Here is a 19,388-nt window from a genome sequence, read left to right on the forward strand (position 1 = left end):
AGATGATCGCCCGAGGGAAGAATGCGTCAGACCTGTTTCCTGCCGTGGTGAAGAACGTGGCCTGTAAGAACATAGAGGTGAGCACTGCCCTGTGAGGGAGCTCCCACCCCACCTCTGCCAGGACTAAGCTCAAGCTGGGTTGGGGTGAGGAAGGAAATGCTAAATGATTCAGCCCATGGGGGCCCACTCTGCTCAGAAATCCCCCTGATCCAGGAGAAGACACTGTTTACATGTCTCTGAATTGGATGTAGATCAGGTCTCTGAATTGGATGTAGATCAGGGTAAAGGATCCAGGAGACACCGGGGGCTGCTCTCCCCACTACTGAAAGAATTTGTCCCCAGGGGCCCCGGGCGGTGGGGGCACCAGCCTTTGCCGAGAAACCTTCCGCTGAGAACCTGCTGTCCCCCAGGTGAAGAAGCTCGTGTACGTGTACCTGGTGCGCTACGCCGAGGAGCAGCAAGACCTGGCCCTGCTGTCCATCTCCACCTTCCAACGTGGCCTAAAGGTCAGAGGTGTCAGTTTGCCTCCCAGGGCTTAGGCCTCGTTGGCACCGTATTGCGGGAGGGGGCCCAGGGAGAGGCCGTGAGCACGGGAGCAGGCCCTGCAGGCCCCTTCCTGCCTGTGTCAAGTTGGGGGTCAGAGTCAGAGGAGAGGCCAGCCAGACCTTCAGAGAGTAGGAGCCAGGCTCAGACGGGCATAAGAGATGCCCCTCCTGCCCTGAGGGGCCGGTGGTGGTGACCACCTCAAGTAGGAACCACCTGAGCCCTGACAGTGGAGAGCTCCTCAGTGCTCACCCCTGTGTGCGTACAGTGTGACTTGCGGCCCAGTAGTGGCCTGAATCTCCCATGCTACTTCCACCTTTTGTCTTGCCCAAAACCTATAGCTGTATTCACATGCGGTAGGTGCATGCTTTCTGGTAGTCTAATATACCTTGAGGGCAAAGTGAGCGATATCGATGCCATTCTACTTGCCCTCCATACAGATTTTTCAGCTCCGATTACAACCATCAACTCCCCTATTCTTTCCACACTCTCAGTTCAAATTCCTGTGAGAGGGATTCTAACAGGTCCAGCTCATCTTTTCATCTCCAGCAATTCTATAGGTTGCAGGGCAGACCGAGAATTGACTGCCCAAATCCAGGGCTCACCCCTTGTTCATTCTGCTATGGCCTGGAGGAGGGGCTGACAGAGTCTGCTTCTTTGGGGTGAAGTGGAAAGCACCGTGACCTGTGTTAATATGTACAATTCATTAATTTAGCATTTACCTGGGTGTCTCTGTGCCACGCATTGTGCCAGGTTCTTTGTGTAAGTCAAAACCATGGGATCCATCTCAGGCAACTAATCTTTGGTTTGAATCAGGGTTAAATCATTTTATAAAAACTGTTATGGAATTGCTGCACAGATTTTTACATTTACCTATAGTTTCTACAATCTGCTCCTTTTCCCCTTTTAGAAAACCAGAGCTCATGTAGTCCAAGTCAAGGCAGTGATTTCTCTAGAAGAGTGGTCAGCAAACTTTCTGTAAAGTACCAAATAGTATTTTAGGTTCTGTAGGCCATGCAGTCTCAACTGTGCAACTACTCAACTTTGCCCTTGTGTGCAAAAGCAGCCATAACCAAAGTGGGCATGACTGTGTTCCAATAAAGCTATAAAAAGTAGGCAGCAGGCTGGGCACAGTGGCTCATGCCTGTAATCCTAGCGCTTTGGGAGGCCAACGTGGGAGGATCACTTGAAGCCAGGACTTCAAGACAAACCTGGGCAACATAGCAAGACCCTGTCTCTAGAAAACAAACAAACAAACAAACAAAAAAACCGAGCTGGGTGTGATAGTGCATACCTCTAGTTATAGCTACTCAAGAGGCTGAGCCAGAAGGATCACTTGAGCCCAGGAGTTTGAGGTCTATGGTCTGTGACTGCATACTATACTCTAGCCTGGGTGACAAAACAAGACCCTGTCTTTAAAAAAAAAAGGCAGCACACAGATTTGGCCTGAGGGCTGCAGTTTGCCAACCTTTGCCCTAGACCATCTCTGACAGGGTGTCTCCAGTGATATTATACAGACTCCACCCCTTCATAAAGCAACTTGCTGCAGCTTAAGACAACTATTAATATCTGGGTTTTTTTTAACGATTACATTGTGTTGAAACTCCATAGCTATAATTTTTTTAAAGTTTATTTCAGATTTACAAAAGGCATAAAGAATAATATAATGAACATCTATATATCCAGCATAAGAAATGAAACATTTATCAAACAGCCAAAGCTTATGTATCTTCCCCTGTTTATCATTCATATGTACGTATTTATTCTTTTACTATTTACATATTTCTAAACAATATAAAATATTGTTTTGTAAGTGGTATCATACTATATATGTGTTCCTCTACAACTTGTTTTCTTTTTTGTTGTTGTTACTGGTTTTTGGCCTCTTCTGCACATTGGAACCAGTCATTTCAATCCAGACTTCTCCCTTTTTATCACCCCAGCGTGAGGCCATGTTTACTTCGTTAGCAGACCACTAGTGGGGTCAATCTGGTTGAAGCAGATAATCTAGGTCTTCCTATATCCTGTCTTTGTGCAACTGATCCCTTGAATCCCCTATGAAACCCTACTGTATTTCACGTTATTGGTTTAACATAGGGTCCAAGCCAGGGTGATTCTGAATCTTAATTTGGTCCCCCCTGACTTTATGTCTTCTTTCAAGATACTGACAAGCTGTTCAGACCAGGGCAACAGACTTCAAGTCCTGAGGGATAGCATGTTTCCAGGTTGACACTGATGTGTTAATAAGCCTTCTGCAAGTACAACATTTTACCAAGGTGTGGATCCACCTAACTGTACAGGCAGCTGGCATTTTCCCATTTTGTTAGGAAGGATCTTATTCAATGGCAAAAAAAAAAAAAATTAACACCTTTCACGTGCAAAGAGCTGTGAGTGGTAAGGAGATAAAATAAATTTTATCTGGAGATAAAATGAATTCTGCTCTTAAAATGCAAGCATATTAAAGTGAAACAAAAGGCCTACCTCAAAAATGGCAATGCAGGAAATGCTATAAGACTCCCACAAACACCTTGCTGAAATCAAGATATATACTATTAATATTTACCATCCTAATCACCCTATCAAAAAGGAAAACAGATTTTTTTTGGTAACTTCATGAGAATCTATAACCATTTCCAAATAAAACATTAACAACAAAAAAGGGAAAACAGGTTTTAGCAGTTGATGTGACAAGATTTGTCTCTAAGAAAATATAGACTCCCCTTTAAAGAAAAGCTTCTAACCCATATGTTCAGAAACCAATTCCAGAATTTTTCCAGGGATTCCCACCAATCTTACCTGTAAATGTGTGGATCTTCTGTTTCTCCGTTTTAGAAAATCGGAGATTTTCTAAAGTAACCTCTGTCCTTCTTTAATGTTCTAGCTCCCCTCCCATTGTCCATCATTCTCCAGAATTAATAGTCTTATTATTTAAGAAATACATTTCATAAGGCTATGGATAGTTGATTCTTCTTATTCCTCTAATGGATCTGGGCAATGTAGATTGAAAAACTTCTGGAAAAGATCCACCATTCCAGATGTCATTAAGAACATTTGTGGCCAGCCATGGTGGCTCACACCTGACTGTAGTCCTACCACTTTGGGAGGCTGAGGTGGAAGGATTGCTTGAGGCTGGGAAGGAGTTCAAGACCTGCCTGAGCAAGACCGAGACCCTGTCTCTACAAAAATGGGAAAATTAGCCAGGTGTGGTGGTGCACGGCTGTAGTTCCAGCTACTCAGGAGGCTGAGGCAGGAGGATTACTTGAGCCAAGGAGTTTGAGGTTGCAGTGAGCTCTGATGACACCACTACACTCTAATCTGGGTGAAAGAATGAGACCCTGTCTCAAAAAAAAAAAAAAATTGTGATTCATGGAAGGAGGTCAAAATATCAACATTAACAGGAATTTGGAAGAAGTTGATTTCAACATTCAAGGATGACTTTGAAGGGTTCAAGACTTCAGTGGAGGAAGTAACTGCAGCTGTGGTGGAAATAGCAAGAGAACTAGAATTAGAAGAGGAGCCTGAAGATGTGATTGAATTGCTGCAATCCCTTGATAAAACTGGAACAGATGAGGAGTTGGTTCTTAAGGATGAGCAAAGAAAGTGGTTTCTTGAGATGGAATCTAGTCCTGGTGAAGATGCTGTGAACATTGTTGAAATAATAACAAAGGGTTTGTAATGTCCCATAATCTTAGTTGTTAAAGCAGTGGGAAGGTTTGAAGATTGATACCAGTTTTGAAAGAAGTTCTACTGTGGGTAAAATGGTGTCAAAGGGCATTGCATGCTACAGAGAAATCTTTTGTGAAAGGAAGAGTCAAGTAATGTGGACAACTTCATTGCTGTCTTATTTTAAGGAAGTACCACAGCCACCCCAACCTTCAGCAACGACCACCCTGATCACTCAGCAGCTGTTAACATAGAGGCCAAGACTCTCCACCAGGAAAAAGACTGTGACTCGCTGAAGGCTCAGATGATAGTGTTTTTTAGCAATATTCTTAAATTAAGGAATGTTCATTGTTTTTTAGAGATAATGGAAAAGACTACAGTATATTGTAAAGATAACTTTTATGTGTACTGGAAAACCAAGAAGTTTGTGTGACTCGCTTAGTTAGATACTTGCTTTATTGTGGTGGTCTGGAACCGAACCTGCAATATCTCCAAAGTATGCCTGTAATTTATAGCTGCTACTGCTAGTGGGAAGACAGTCCTAAGCCTCATGGTCACAATACATTGCGTCTAATGTTTATAAGGCCTGTATGAGATGTAATAGGAGTTAAGAGGAGGGGCACTTACTCTGTTAAACACTGTCGAAGAAGAGCAGCTTCTGAGTGATTGCTGGGAGAGAGGAATGCAAGGATGAACTCTTTGGAATGGAGAACATCTTACATCTGGTGGACTGTCACCTCAGGCATAAACACAGAGACACCCTCCCCCCACTCCTAAAGAACAGGAGGTACTGCAGGTGTTTCAGGACCTTTAGGTGTTCCGAATGTTTTTCACTCTTTGTGAAAGTGAAGCTGCCCATTGCAACACCTATTCAGGTGTCAGATTTCTGCAGCCGGAGCCAAGAGTCAATGTCCCCCCAGGTAGCCAGCACTGTCACATCATCCAGGCTCAGGTCAGGAGGCAGGGAAGCAAGAGCTGGTGGTAGCTGGGAACAGTGACTTTCAAAGTTGTGGCCTCCCCCATCAGGGCACCTGGTGTCCCCTCATGGCTCTGCCTCCACCTCTGCTCCTAGGACCCCAACCAGCTGATTCGTGCCAGTGCCCTCCGCGTCCTCTCTAGCATCCGCGTGCCCATCATAGTGCCCATCATGATGCTAGCCATCAAGGAAGCCGCCTCGGACATGTCACCCTATGTGCGGAAAACAGCTGCCCATGCCATCCCTAAACTCTACAGGTATGCCCTAAGCCCTTGGGGGGGCTGGTTTCTAAGCCCCCAACGCGCCCCTGGCCTCTCTCAAGTCTCAGGCTGCTCCTCAGAGGGTTTAAGACAGTTTGGGGAACTGACAGGTGGAGGACAACAGAGGTGGGGCTCACACCTCTTTATGAGTAAGGCTGGGGTGCAGGAGGTGAGCATGGCTTGCGCTGGGCAGACACTGGGAAGGCTGGCGGGGGTCAACTTCCCCTCCCCAATTCCCCCTCAGTTTGGACTCTGACCAGAAGGACCAGCTGATAGAAGTCATTGAGAAGCTTCTGGCGGACAAGACCACGGTGCGTGTATATGGGCACACCGGGATGGGTGGTGACGGACAGTGGCCCTTCTGCCCTTCACGGTCACCCGCTCTTGGCTTTGTCCGTTCCCCAGCTGGTGGCGGGCAGTGTGGTGATGGCCTTCGAGGAGGTTTGCCCAGAGCGCATCGATCTGATACACAAAAACTACCGGAAACTGTGCAACCTGCTCATCGACGTGGAGGAGTGGGGCCAGGTGGTCATCATCAGCATGCTCACGCGCTACGCCCGCACGCAGTTCCTGAGCCCCACCCAGAACGTAAGTGGGCCCAGTCTCGGGGAGGAGCGGCCCCGGGGCGGCGCCCACGGCCGTCTGTCTCCTGCAGGAATCCCTGCTGGAGGAGAACCCGGAGAAAGCCTTCTACGGCTCGGAGGAGGACGAGGCCAAGGGTGCGGGGTCGGAGGACGCGCCGGCCTCGACCCTGCCCACCCGGAAGCCCTACGTCATGGACCCGGACCACCGGCTGCTGCTGCGCAACACGAAGCCGCTGCTGCAGAGCCGCAGCGCCGCCGTGGTCATGGCGGTGGCGCAGCTCTACTTCCACCTGGCGCCCAAGGCGGAGGTGGGCGTCATCGCCAAGGCGCTCGTGCGCCTGCTGCGCAGCCACAGGTGGGCGCAGCCCTGGCCCCGCCCCCGGGCCGCCCCGGCCCCGCCCCCTGCCCCACAACCCTCCTCCACCGTAAGCCTACCCGCCTCCCTGGGGTCCTCCTCTCCCAACCGTTGGTCCATCTCTTCCCCTCACCCTTTGCCCCTGCCCCAACCGAGGGGCCAGGGACTTCTGACCGGTCCTCTCCGCAGTGAGGTGCAGTATGTCGTGCTGCAGAACGTGGCCACCATGTCCATCAAGCGCCGGGTGAGCATGCGACCGCGCCTGCCCTCGCAGCCCCAGGCCGGCTCTAGCGGGCTCTGGGGCGCTGTTGGGGCGGTTCCTGGGCAGAGGAAAGGCGAGATGGAACAAATCCCTGGCTGTGCAGAGCATGGGAAGGGGAGACTCCAAATACAGGCGGGGAGCAGGGCCTGGATCCTGAAGGGCCGCTGAAGGGGTGCCCAGTGAATAAAGAGCCGGCCAGGTCTGCGATGGGGAGGGAAGACCTGAGTGGAGGACGGTGGTGAGGCGGGGAAGGACCCTGGGCCTGGGGCGGCAGAGGAGGGTGGCTGTGGGGCAGAGGCAGGCCAGGGGCTGCGGTGGAGCTGCCTGGCGCTGCCCTTCTCGTGCAGGGTATGTTTGAGCCCTACCTGAAGAGCTTCTACATCAGGTCCACCGACCCCACCCAGATCAAGATCCTGAAGGTGAGTGGTGGACGGAAGTGCATGCGGTGCTCCCACACCCCCCTGGCGCGCACACCCACGCAAACAACTCCCAGAGGCCCCCTTGGTGCCTAGTTCTGAGCCCATGGCTGCCCCAGCTGGAGCTGTGTGTTCAGGGAGCTGGGCCAATGAGAGTGGGGGGCAAGTAACTGCCCTTTGCCTGGTACCTGGTATACAGCTGCCACTCTTCACATGTGAAGTAACTTGACTTTCATAACTCCAGGAAGCGTACATTATCTCCATTTTACGAAAATGCAGACTCAGGAGAGCGAGGTAACTACCCCAACATCACACAACTCTGCTGACTCCAAGGTTCATGCTTTTCCCACTGCAGCTTTCTTTCTCCCACCCACGATGTTACGGCTCCCTCACACCTGCCCCTTCAGGCTTCCGTGCAAACACATGCAGACAGGAAGACTGGCAGGAGCCCATGCTTCCACTCCACTCCTGCGCTGCTCCCTCTTTGTTGAGTGATTCCTTCAGCAACAGTTAGTCCTCCCAACCCTTCTGAACATCCACTATGTATCCGCCATGTTGCTGCACCTAAACCAGCGGTCCCCAACGTTTTTGGCACCAGGGACTGGTTTTACGGAAGATAGTTTTTCCACGGACCGGGGGTGGGGTGGGGGGTTGTGGAGCTCAGTTGGTGATGCATGGGCCATTTCCTAACAGGCCATGGACTGGTACCAGGCCATGGCCTGGGGGTTGGGGACTGCAGATCTGGAGATACAAGATGGAGCAAACTAATCAGGGACCTGTTCTTGTGGAGCTTACAGTCTGGTTAGGCGGAGCAGGAGACATTAAGCAGCTAATCACAAGATAAATATAAAAATCTGTTTACAAAATGTGGTAAGAAAGAAGCCAGACTGGTGGCTCGTGCCTTTAATCCCAGCTACTTGGGAGGCTGAGGTGGGAGAATCACTTGAGACTAGCCTGGGCAACACAGTAAGACCCTGTCTCTAACAAAATTTTAAAAATTTAAAAATTAAACAAAATATGGTAAGAAAGAGTGCACAGCACTGTAAGGGCATAAAATAGGGAGATCTCATGTAGTCTGGTGTAAGGGAAGTTTGCCTTGACTATATGAGGCCTGAGCTGAGGCCTGAGAACTGAACATGAATTATGCAGGGATGGAGTAGAGAACCGTTCCACACACGGGACACAGGAAGGGGCGTGGGACGGCCTAAAGGGCTAGAGGTTGGGTGGTAGGAGAGCAGAGGTAGACTGTGGGCAGACCATTCAGGAACTTACCATAATAAAGGTGTCGATCTCTAGCCTAAAATCAATAGGTAGCTTTAAGTTTTCAGTGGGGCTGACATGATCATACTCTAAGCACACGCTGCAGGGGACCCATTTAAGAGGCAAACCGGTCCTCTTGAATTTCAGACAAGTTTCATGACCCTTCAGTTCTGTCATTAGTCTGAGGATGACGCAGGGCTGTCCTGAGGATTGTCTTCTGGTCTGTGGAGGGTACTTGGAATGAAAGCGTAGAAAGCTCACTGACCTCCCTGCCTGTTTCCTGCCTCTCCACCTGTCCCTGCAGCTGGAGGTGCTGACCAACCTGGCCAATGAGACCAACATTCCTACTGTCCTCCGGGAATTCCAGGTGCAAGCCGGTGGGGGGGCTGCTCCCAGCTGGATGGGCCCCGGAGAGGGGCCCTTCAGATCCCTATTCTCAGTGAGAATTGCCCTGGTGGGTCAAACCTCCTCATAAGAGCCCAAAGCTGGAAAAACTGTTATCTCAGTTTCCCTTCCAATGCCTTCTGCTGGCTTTGGGCTGAGGAATCACTGGGTGTGGTGTGGGAGTGTCATTCCCTCTCCCAAGGTTTAGTCTCTGGCATGATGAGTCATAAAATGAGGGCTCACAGCCTTCCTAAAGGTCACCCTCAAGCCTGCAGAGTCCCCGAAGGGTCACTACCTTCTAAGGGTTACTCTGTTGTGTTGTCTCACAGACCTACATTCGAAGCATGGACAAGGACTTTGTGGCAGCCACAATCCAGGCCATTGGACGCTGTGCAACTAACATCGGCCGAGTCCGTGACACCTGCCTCAATGGCCTGGTGCAGCTGCTGTCCAACCGCGATGGTCAGTGTTTGGCTGTCTGAGTGTCTGACCTTGATGATCAGAGGTGCCTGCAGGTCTGACTCTGCTGGCCAGTGGGTATCCACCTGTCTGCCTAGGCACGCGTGTCCATTGGTCTGTCTGCCTTGATTGGTGTCCAGGTGTTCCTACACCTCTGAGGGCTGCTAGAGAAGTGCAGGGGGCTGAGGAAGAGATCCCAGGGCCTGGGGACATTGCAGATGTGTCCACCACCTGGGTTTGGCCATCTGACTGTCCTGGGGTCCACACGCTCATTTTCATTCCATAGAGCTTGTGGTCGCAGAGTCAGTGGTTGTCATTAAGAAGCTGCTGCAGATGCAGCCGGCACAACATGGAGAGATCATCAAACACTTGGCAAAGCTCACAGACAACATCCAGGTGAGGGAGTAGCCACGTGTTTGTCTCCTCACCCCAGTGTTGTCCTCCCCATGATTTTAAGGGCTATAATCAAATACTCTAGCCTTATCAAAATCAACTACCAAACCTTCCACATTGGCTCAGAAGCGTCTTCAGATAGGAGGAGGAGAGACACTGGACCATGTGACCCTAACCTTGTTGCCCAAGATTTGCCTTCCCTTTGGGGACCCCTTGCTGAGCTCCTTGGCCTTTACCGCCACTCTTGTTTTCTCTCTGAAGCTCAGGCCAAGGATGGCTGACTGACAAATCCTGTGTTTTTTTCTGTTGCACAGCCCAGTTGAAACATCCAAAGCAGGCGTTCCTAAAGATTCAGGAAGAGTAACATGGCAATAAAGTAGGGAGGGTACAATGAATCCAGAAAATCAGTCTTTTAAACCATGACTGACTTTGGGACCTTAAGGCTCTGCCCATGCTAATGAGCCTTAGGGAAGAGGAGAGATGCTATCTAGGAAATGCCCACCTTTTAACCTCTCTCCCACCGCCCCCCACTCCCATTTCCAGAGAACCCATAATAGCACAGGCCAGCATAGGTGGGAGGAGTGGCATTTCCCTGGCAGTCCATGTCCCTACCCACGTTCCCACGTTTACCCCAGTCCTAACTCCTCTCCCACACTGGCAGGTGCCCATGGCCCGAGCCAGCATCCTGTGGCTCATTGGGGAATACTGTGAGCATGTCCCTAGGATTGCACCTGATGTCCTGAGAAAAATGGCCAAGTCATTCACAGCAGAAGAGGATATTGTCAAGCTGCAGATCATCAACCTAGCAGCCAAGCTCTACCTGACCAACTCCAAACAGGTAAAGATTGGCTGGGCACAGTGGCTCGTGCCTGTAATGTACTTTGAGGGGCCAAGGTGGGAGGATCACTTGAGGCCAAGAGCTCAAGACCAGCCTGAGCAACATAGCAAGACCCTGTCTCTACAAAAAAATAAAACTAAAATAGAAAAATTAGCTGGATGTATTGGTGCGTGCCTGTAATCCTAGCTGTTTGGGAGGCTGAGGCAGAAGGATCACTGGAACCCAGGAGTTGGAGGTTGCGGTGAGCTATGATGATGCCACTGTACTCCAGCCCGGGCAACAGAACAAGACCCTGTCTCAAAAACAAACAAAAAACAGGTCAAGATTGAGAGATGCCCTCCCCCAAGATACTCTGGTCCCCAGAAACTGCCTAGACAGCATTCTTTTGGCCCTCCCTAGGCAGGCCCACCACCAGCTCCTCTTGCATAAAAAGGAAATCAGGACAGGTGTCTGGCCTGCCCAGGTAACCAATGCTACCCAGTGTCCACAGCTGTTCTGGGGACTCAAGGGCCTGTTTAGGCTGGTGGTCACTGTTGAAATGGCTCTCCTGTGAGGCTGTGACCTCCAGTCTGCTAGTAGCAGTGTCCCTGTCTGCCACCCTTGGAACACGAGCTGTGAGGAGACACATCTGGTTGGGGCTAAAGGAGTGTCTGCCACTGTGGGAGGGCACGCATCCCGGGACACGTGGTCTGTGCTGCCTCTGAAAGCTTGGTGATGCTCGGCCAGTGTGCGCCAGCGATAAGGGGGCGAGTCTGTGCTCAGGCTTGGGTGGTACTGATGGCCATTGTCATTTTGAAGGTGAAAGGTAACCAGAGGTGCCGTAGCCAAGGATGAGGTGCATCTAAGCAGGAATATCAGGGTGTTAAGAACCTCTTGGGTGTCTGCATCCCCCAAGGTGGTTCCAAGAGATTCTCCTAAGAATAAAGTACAATGTACAGAGCTTTTCGAGGTGTTGGGAACATTAACACCGCAACAGTTGCCACGCTCATTGTCCACTAAGTTAAGTAGAACAAGGATTGTCAAACTACTGCCCATGAGCCAAATCTAGCCTGCTGCCAGTTTTCATAAATACAGTTTAAAGTTTTATTGGAACACGGCCGCATTCATTCATTTACATGTCATCTATGGCTGCTTTTGTGCTATGACAGCAGAGATGACTAATTGCAATAGACTGTGTGGCCTGCAAAGTCTAAGATAGTTATTCTCTGGCCCTTTATAGAAAGAGTTTACCAACCCTTGAAGCAAAACATCTGGTGAGTGGCTGGGCTCTGCAGCAGGCCTATACCCTGGAGAGTGTAACATCCTTGCCAGCCCTAAAGGTGGCCTCTTTGCCATCGCATGGGAAACTCTGGATGGTGGCACTTGTGCTTCCTCAGTGACTCCTTTGATCCATGGCGACTAGAGTGAGCTCCAGAGCCTCATGCTGGGGTAGGCATGGTCACCAAGTGCTGGAACCCTTAGCAGGAGTCAGAAAGGACAGCAGCTCCACGTGGAGGCAACCAGGCGCTGAGCCTGTGGGTCTCAGTGTTGTGGGGAAGCAGACCAGAGAGAGGGAAGTTACAGGGAGCTCCGTGGGAGGCATTCAGTCATGGAACAAATAATTGTGTGCTTCCTTTGTTCAGATGGGAGGAAGGAGCTGTGGGAGAAGTGTTTGCAAGGTGAAGCGGCATGGGTGGGGAGTCACCCAGGTAGGCTCCTGACATGCCCAGGACCGAGCCAGGGTTCTGAGCCCCAGGATGGCAAGGATGGCATGTTTTCATAAGCTTGCACCTGTCCGCGCGCGTTTGCCCAGGTTGTTGCTGTTAGCTGCACGTGCATTTGCTCGTTTATTCGGCCCACACTCCCTGAGTGCCTGCTATTTACCTGGCACTGGACTGTGTCCTGGGGATGTGGCTATGAGTGAGACATGTTATTGGCCTCCAAATGCTCATAGTCAAGTAGGAGAAACAGGACAAAAATAAAGATTCTAAGCACAAATCAGTAAGTGCTCTAGCCAGGTTTAGCGTAGACAACTGTAACTATATACAGCTGAACCCCCCTCCAAGGCAGGGCACAAGGGGTCCAAGTCCCCAGCAGGGCATCCAGAATAGGCTGGACAGGCACATGGACTCTGTGCCTCCAGGCCACCCTTCACCTGAAGGTGTGTCTTTGCAGACACAGGCCCCTTAAAATGGTTCTTTGATTGAATAAAGAGAACTTTTGTCCTCCCTTTTTTTCTCCCTTCTTTCTTCCCAGCCTCTCCTGGGACTTGTGGAGAGAGGGGATCCTTGCTGTACTAGAAGGGAGGTGGTTCCAATGCACACATGACCATCCTTGCAAAATGGCAGTGATGCTCCCTTCCTGCGACTTGGGTGATAGTCTGGGCCTACTGAAAGGCCCCAGCAGTCCCAGTCATTCCCCCCCGACTTCCTATCCCACTGCACACCAGATCCTGGCCCACACTGAGGCCACAGAGATGACCAAGATGAGGCCCCTGCCCTGCTATCCATCAGCAGATGATCAGATTCTAGACCAGAGGCCACAAAGGCTCAATAGATGCAGTGACAGCAGGCTTGAGGGGGTGGTGGTAGTCAAGGTGGTTGTTACAGTCACTTGAACATGTAGCACCTGGGGTAATGGCCTGGAATGCTTCTGGTGGGTGAGTTTGCTATTACGTGCCAGGTGAGATGTGTGTGGGAGGGTCTTCCCGGAGCACAGTGGGAGCTACAGCCATCCCATCTGACTTCCTCTACAGTGAATGGAAGATTCTTATCAATTCTACAGAATTAAAAAAAAAATACTTAACATTTTTTTTATATTCTAAAGATAATGCATGCTCCTCATAGAACATTTTGAAAATCCAGAAAAATACTAATTAAAAGTTTAAACTGTCCATAAGTATACCACTTAGAAGAGACCACCATTAATCTACTTCCTTAGGTTTTTTAAAAAGAACTTTTTGGTGCCTATATATAGTTATCCAGAAGTTGTACATTTGTGTATTGTCCAATATTTTAATATTTTCATTTGTTTCCTTCCAATGCTCTCATATTAAGAAAGTTTTTTCCCATTCACGTATCAGCTAAAATTTTCACTTAGAATTTCCTCCAGATTTTTTTTTCTATTTTCACATTTTTTAATCCACTGTATTAGTTTTGTACTGCTGCGTAATAAATCACCATCAACTTAGTGGATTCAAACAGCACTTGTTTATTTTCTCACAGTTTCTATAAGTCAGAAGTCCAGGTGTGGATTAGTTGGGTCCCATGCGAAGCTGCGATTGAGGTGTCGGCCACGGCTGGGTTTTCATCTGGAAGCTCTGCTGGGGAAGGGTTCATTCCAGCTCACATGATGCACGATCTAGTTGCTTGCAGTTGTAGGACTGAGGCCTTGGCGTCTTACTGGCTGTCAGCTGGGGACTGCCCTCAGCTTCTAGAGGCCACCTTTACCTCCTTGTCATGTGGGCCTCCTGACATGGCCACGTATTTCTTCAAAGCCACAAAGGAGAAGGCCTCGAGAGCCAGTCTGCTGGCAAGATGGAGACTTGCATAGTGAAACATACTCTTACGAGACATTAAGATTATGTTACACCCCATTACCTTTGCCATGTCCTATTGGTTAGCAGCAAGTCTCGGGTCATGCCCCTAGCCAAGGGGAGGGGATTGCACAAAGGCATAAACACCAGGAAGCAGGGACTGGCAGGGAAGACCTTAGGGTCTGTCTGCCATGTCCATCTAGAGCTTATTTGTGTGTAGTGCGTGAGGTGAGCATTATTTTATTTATTTTTTCTGAATAGCCAGTTTTCTAAGCATGATTTAACAGGTGGTTGCAAGGTAGCAGGTGTGTTGGCAGAGGTTATGGAAAGGGAGGAGTCAATGTGCCCCACTTGGAATTCTTCCCTGGCAGCTGGAGCCCATTGGTCACTGGGAGCCTTGTTCTGTCCTTGGTGTGCTGAAGCGTGTGTCATAGGCCCTCTTGAGCAGCCTGTCATTCCTGCACGTGCTGGCTGGGTGGGCAGGGGTTCTGTCCATGGGGAACGGTCATGAATTGTTACAGGCAAATCCTGCAGTGTTGCGGTAGTGAACCAGTGCCGCCTTTTGTTGGCTGTGGACATGCAGTCCAGGCTGTGGACAGATGGATCCAGATCCTGAGCAGTTCTTTCTAGAACTAGGTGAGGACTTTAGCGGGAGGGGGAGTCTGTGACCAGGCGGCTGGGAAGTCTGTGGAGGACACTGTCCAAGCCAAAGTGGGGACAGAGCACCTTGGTAACGGACCATGTTGGTAAGGGCGTCCACCAGCCTCGCTGGTCACATGGTGTCTGGCCAAGGGAGGGGCAGTTGGTGATGAAGTCCACTGCGGCAGCATCATCTTATTTCCATATTTTTTAATCCATTCTATTAGGGGAGCATGGGTGGGAGTGCTTCTCTGTGACTGGAACAGCGCTGCAGGTGCTGCTGTGCTGGAAGAGAACGAGCTGAATGTGAGGCCACCAGAGTCCTTGGGGGCCACGTTGTAGGTAGGAGGGTGGAGCCACAGTGGCCCCCTAGAGTGGTGTGGCGCAATTCTGCCAGAGCAGCTCTGTGACTCTGGGTCAGCGTCGGGGGGCTCTGCCCCTCCTAGACATCTGCCTGATGTCCCTGCCAGAAGGGCATGACAGTATGTCACTGTAAACCTCAGGAAGACCGGAGTTGGTTCTGGGCTTCCTGCTGTTGATTCTGCTGCCCCCGGGCCCTCTGGCTGTTACTACTTGGTGGTTTTGATCTTGGTCGCAAGAGATGGAGACAGGGAAGCCTGGGTCAGGGCAGCCTCCTTACGTCAGCAGAAGGCAGCGAAGGGAAGGAGACAGGGTGCGGCTGCAGTGGGTGCAGGCTGGGCACAGCACCGGTGGGCTCTCCACCAGGAGAAGTCGCTTAGTGACTCTGATTCTCCTCCGTAAGGTGGGGGCAGTGACGCCGACCTCTCTGAAGGGTTGGCGAGGTTAAATAAGATGGCACGGAGCACCTAGCTGGGCGCTTGGTGCCAGAGGCCACTCGGTACATGAGGGCTGCTGCCTCTGTTGTGTTGGTGGGGAACCTGCGGCCTCAGGGACCTGTGGCCCTCTAGATCCCCACGTGTGGCCCCTCGACCAAATCCAAAGTCCACGGAACAAATCCCTTTTGTTCTGTAAAATTTGGATTCAGTCAAAAAGCCACACTCAAGGATCCAGAAGGCCACACGTGGCCTCCAGGCTGCAGGGTCCCCACCCCTGGAAGATCAAGTGAGAAAATGGAGATTTTAGGTCCTTGGATGCAGCTGCCTTGACTGCAGACTGTGAACCCCACGTGACTTCGGCAAACCCACGGGCAGCTGTAGTTTGCTCTGATCTCATTAGAACCTTCTAGGGAAGGACTGGGGGCTGTGAGACCCCTGGGCTGCTCAGAAACTGCTATGTGGGTCGATAGGGCATGAGGGCAGCCCCTGCCAAAGGGACCCCTGTTTATCCCCCCTCTGTTTTTGTTGTCTAGTTTCCCCCCAGGTGGTGGAGCCTGGAAACCGTGAGGTTTGGCAGAACGTTCCAGACCTCCACTCACCCTGCCACCCCAGAGTGAAGAGGTTGGCCGGGCCTGGGGTGGTGGGACCACAAACCTGAGGAAGCTTGGAGTCTAGAGCCAAGAGGCAGGAGGATCCTAAGGGGCAGCTGTCAAAGCTGGGGTCAGGGGTCAGGGCCAGAGAGACGGGAGGAAACAGGAGCCCAGAGCCGTGGCAGGGCGGGCAAGGGACGCTGGGTGGAGGTGGCCAGTCATGAAGGGTAGAGGAGGAGGTCTGCTCCAAGGTGTCGGCTTGAAGATTGTGTGGTTCAGAGCCTCCTGGGTCCCACCCTCCACCTCTTCTCGTTCCCCCAGACCAAGCTGCTGACCCAGTATGTGCTGAGTCTGGCCAAGTACGACCAGAACTACGATATCCGCGACCGAGCACGCTTCACCCGGCAGCTCATTGTCCCTTCGGAGCAGGGCGGGGCCCTCAGCCGCCATGCCAAGAAGCTCTTCCTGGCACCCAAACCAGCCCCAGTCTTGGAGTCATCCTTCAAAGGTGGGAGCTGAAACCAAGGGTAACCTCCCACGGGGAAGGCCGGGAATTGGACAGGGCCCCCAGCCCCAGCTTCCCCTGGACCAAGCCTCAGCCAGGCACCAGGCTCTGTGGGCAGGACCCCTGGGATGCCAGTCCTGCTGCTGGCTCACCGCTTTCGCCCTCCTGCAGCACTGAGCTTACCCGCTCCTCCACCCACCCACAACCCCGGGCCGTCTCTCACCTGAGCGTCCGCCTTCCTGCCCTTCCGCGTGCTCCCCCTTCGTCTCCCTCCCTGAGCAGGCACCGGCTTGAGGGTCTACATCGAGATTTTAAATGCCAAGGGCTCAGGAAGGCAGAACGTGAAACAGCACACGAAGGAGGGGCATGTACTTATAAAGGTCCTGAGAAAGCCATTGCGGCACTCTGCGAGCTGAGTCACTAGAGGTCAGCCCGAACCCCAGGCCTCCAGCCTTGCCTCCGGTCCCGGGCTTGGCCCTTAGGCCCCTCTCCCATGACAAGGGCTCTGAGAGGGGCCTGGGACCAGAGGGCCCTCCAGCTGGCTTTCTGGACCCCAGGCCCCACACAGGAGAGGAGCCTCCTCCACGAAGCTTGGTCCTCTCGGCGTCTTTCTGTTCCTCTTCTCTTCCCTGGGTCTCAGGAACAGGGAGATTCTGAGGAGCAGGGGCAGTTTGGAAAACCTGCAAGGAAGAAGGGCAATGGTCCCTTTCTCCGTCACTGCCCATGCCTGGCCTCTGACCTGACTCTGTTCACACTCCCGTGTGACTGCCCACCTCCCCACGGAGCCTGACCAGACACGCCTGGCCGGCCTCTTACAGCTGCATCCTCATCCGCCCAGCCTCCCTCCCAGGCCTGGCTGTGCAGTAGCACACAGCCCCACCGCCCTGGAGGAGAAGCCACACTCACACTTTTGCCTCCCCACGGGAGACCCGAGCAGACAGGCTGGCAGCACCTCTGGGCCCAGAGTCTCCTCCTGGCCACCTCTGCAGGCCACCTCCCTGCCCCAGTCCCTGCTCTGGCCGGGCTGGACAGCCTTTATTCCAGCATGTGGGCCCACAGGTGCAGTCAGCATGGAAGAGCCATAGGGGACACATCCATCCACCTCCCCTACCCAGCTAGGGAGTCCCGGCCAGAATCGCCACCCTGCCCCACCCAGGAAACAACTCCCAGGGCATTTCCTCACTGCGGCTACTGGTCTGACTTCTCAACCTGTCCCCAGACCGGGACCACTTCCAGCTGGGCTCGCTGTCCCACTTGCTCAATGCCAAGGCCACAGGCTACCAGGAGCTCCCGGACTGGCCAGAGGAAGCCCCAGACCCATCCGTGCGCAACGTGGAGGTCAGCAGCGGGGGAGGGTGGAGCTGTGTGTGTGCAGCAGGGGACAGACAGCAGGGAGCCCTGGCCATCTGGCCCAGCCCTCTGACGCGCTCCCCACACACAGGAAGAAGATCTCTCCCTTATTGAGACCCACGTGGGCCTGCTGGGCGAACACACTGAGGTCTCGCCTCCGTGTGCCGTGCTCTCTCCCCGCCCCCGTGTGCTGTGCGCCTGGGCCTTCCCTCTGCTGTCCCCTCCTTGGTTTGGCAGTGCCCCTCTGTGAGCAGTGTCACCTCCCCTCCGTGGGCGGGACCCCTTCCCCATTATTCCCTTCTGGGGACAGGACCAGGTAGGGCCCTCAGAAGAGGTGGGGCAAAGGGTAAGAAAGGCCTGTCCTTTCCTTCCCCACCTCCACCCATGACGACACGACGCCACCCCCTCCCCAGGTACCCGAGTGGACCAAGTGCTCAAGTCGGGAGAAGAGGAAGGAGAAGGAAAAACCCTTCTACTCAGACTCTGAGGGGGAGTCAGGCCCCACGGAGTCTGCAGACAGCGGTGAGGACAAGGGCAGGGGGTGGCCCTCTGCGCTCTGCCCACGTGTGCTCCTGTGTGATGGGGGTGCACGTGCACGGTTGTGTGTCTGAGAGGTGTGCACCTGCTCGTCAGGTGCTGTACGTGTTTGTGCACCTGAGGGATCGCGTGTCCCAGGTGCGTGAGTGCTTGTGCAGGTCTCTGTCCTCGGAGCCGTCCGTCCCGGTCAGTTCCAGTTAGCGTCTGGGGCTGGGAGGGGTCAGAGGGTTTTGAGGCCTCGGTGCTGAGCCTGGAGCTGGGACCCCAGGGCGCCTGCACGGGACGGGGGCCTGACGCGGTTCCTCCACAGAACCCGAGTCTGACAGTGAGTCGGACAGTAAGAGCAGCAGCGACAGCGGCTCTGGGGAGTCGAGCAGTGAGTCTGACAATGAAGATGAGGATGAGGATGAGGAGAAAGGGAGAGGCAGCGAGAGGTAAGAGGGGAGCCGGCCAGATGGCTGGTGGGGCGCCAGGTCTCCTGTGGAAAAGAAGGGCCAACGCTCAGCCTTCGCCAGTCTCCTCAGAGCCCCGGAGCTCGTCCAGCGTGGTGGGCCCATGCGCTCTGGCCAGCTCCCGCCACGGTTGCTCTGAGCCTCGGGGGGAGGGGTGGAGAAGCAGTCGGGGGCCCGGAGCCCGAGGGGCGCAGGCTGGCTTCAAGCGCTCACTGGGGCCCAGCCGTAGGAGCCCGGGTGCCCCACCTCCACCCCACTTTTCAGGGCTCCCCCTGCGTCTGTGAGGCAGGGAGGGGGTGCCCAGGCCGGGCCTGAGCCCTGTCTGCCCACTTTCCTCCAGCGAACAGAGTGAGGAGGAAGGTGAAAAGAGGAAGACGAAGAAGAGGAAGAAGGTGCCAGAGGGACAAGGAGAAGGCTCGTCCTCAGATGAGGGCAGCGATTCCAGCAGTAGCTCGTCAGAGTCGGAGATGACGTCGGAGTCTGAGGACGAGCAGGTGGAGCCTGCCTCCCGGAGGGGGAAAGCAGCGAGAGCCTTGGGGCAGAGGGGTGTGCTCATGGGCCAGGGCCCTCCCTGCCGTCTCCCTACTGTCCAGAACAGTCCCCGTGGTATC

General features: G+C 52.9%; 1 protein-coding gene across 3 annotated transcripts in view; it reads left to right on the top strand.

The window, feature by feature from the left end:
* Window positions 1-19,388, top strand: part of AP3B2 (adaptor related protein complex 3 subunit beta 2) — a 33,225-nt gene that overhangs the window by 9,467 nt on the left and 4,370 nt on the right. Inside the window, exons 3-20 of one of the 3 annotated variants that reach the window (XM_045561602.1) lie at window positions 3-77; window positions 411-506; window positions 5,279-5,439; window positions 5,687-5,753; window positions 5,848-6,030; window positions 6,098-6,381; window positions 6,571-6,625; window positions 6,991-7,062; window positions 8,624-8,686; window positions 9,033-9,165; window positions 9,449-9,558; window positions 10,217-10,393; window positions 16,255-16,441; window positions 17,658-17,776; window positions 17,880-17,936; window positions 18,202-18,310; window positions 18,636-18,759; window positions 19,118-19,301. In XM_045561602.1, coding sequence (XP_045417558.1) covers window positions 3-77; window positions 411-506; window positions 5,279-5,439; window positions 5,687-5,753; window positions 5,848-6,030; window positions 6,098-6,381; window positions 6,571-6,625; window positions 6,991-7,062; window positions 8,624-8,686; window positions 9,033-9,165; window positions 9,449-9,558; window positions 10,217-10,393; window positions 16,255-16,441; window positions 17,658-17,776; window positions 17,880-17,936; window positions 18,202-18,310; window positions 18,636-18,759; window positions 19,118-19,301 — 2,256 coding nt within the window. The remainder of the gene's footprint in view (window positions 1-2; window positions 78-410; window positions 507-5,278; window positions 5,440-5,686; window positions 5,754-5,847; window positions 6,031-6,097; window positions 6,382-6,570; window positions 6,626-6,990; window positions 7,063-8,623; window positions 8,687-9,032; window positions 9,166-9,448; window positions 9,559-10,216; window positions 10,394-16,254; window positions 16,442-17,657; window positions 17,777-17,879; window positions 17,937-18,201; window positions 18,311-18,635; window positions 18,760-19,117; window positions 19,302-19,388) is intronic. The other 2 variants (XM_045561603.1, XM_045561604.1) reach the window with 2 other exon arrangements.

The sequence above is a fragment of the Lemur catta genome, chromosome 9, assembly GCF_020740605.2.
Source record: "Lemur catta isolate mLemCat1 chromosome 9, mLemCat1.pri, whole genome shotgun sequence".
NCBI classification, from domain to species: Eukaryota; Metazoa; Chordata; class Mammalia; order Primates; family Lemuridae; genus Lemur; species Lemur catta.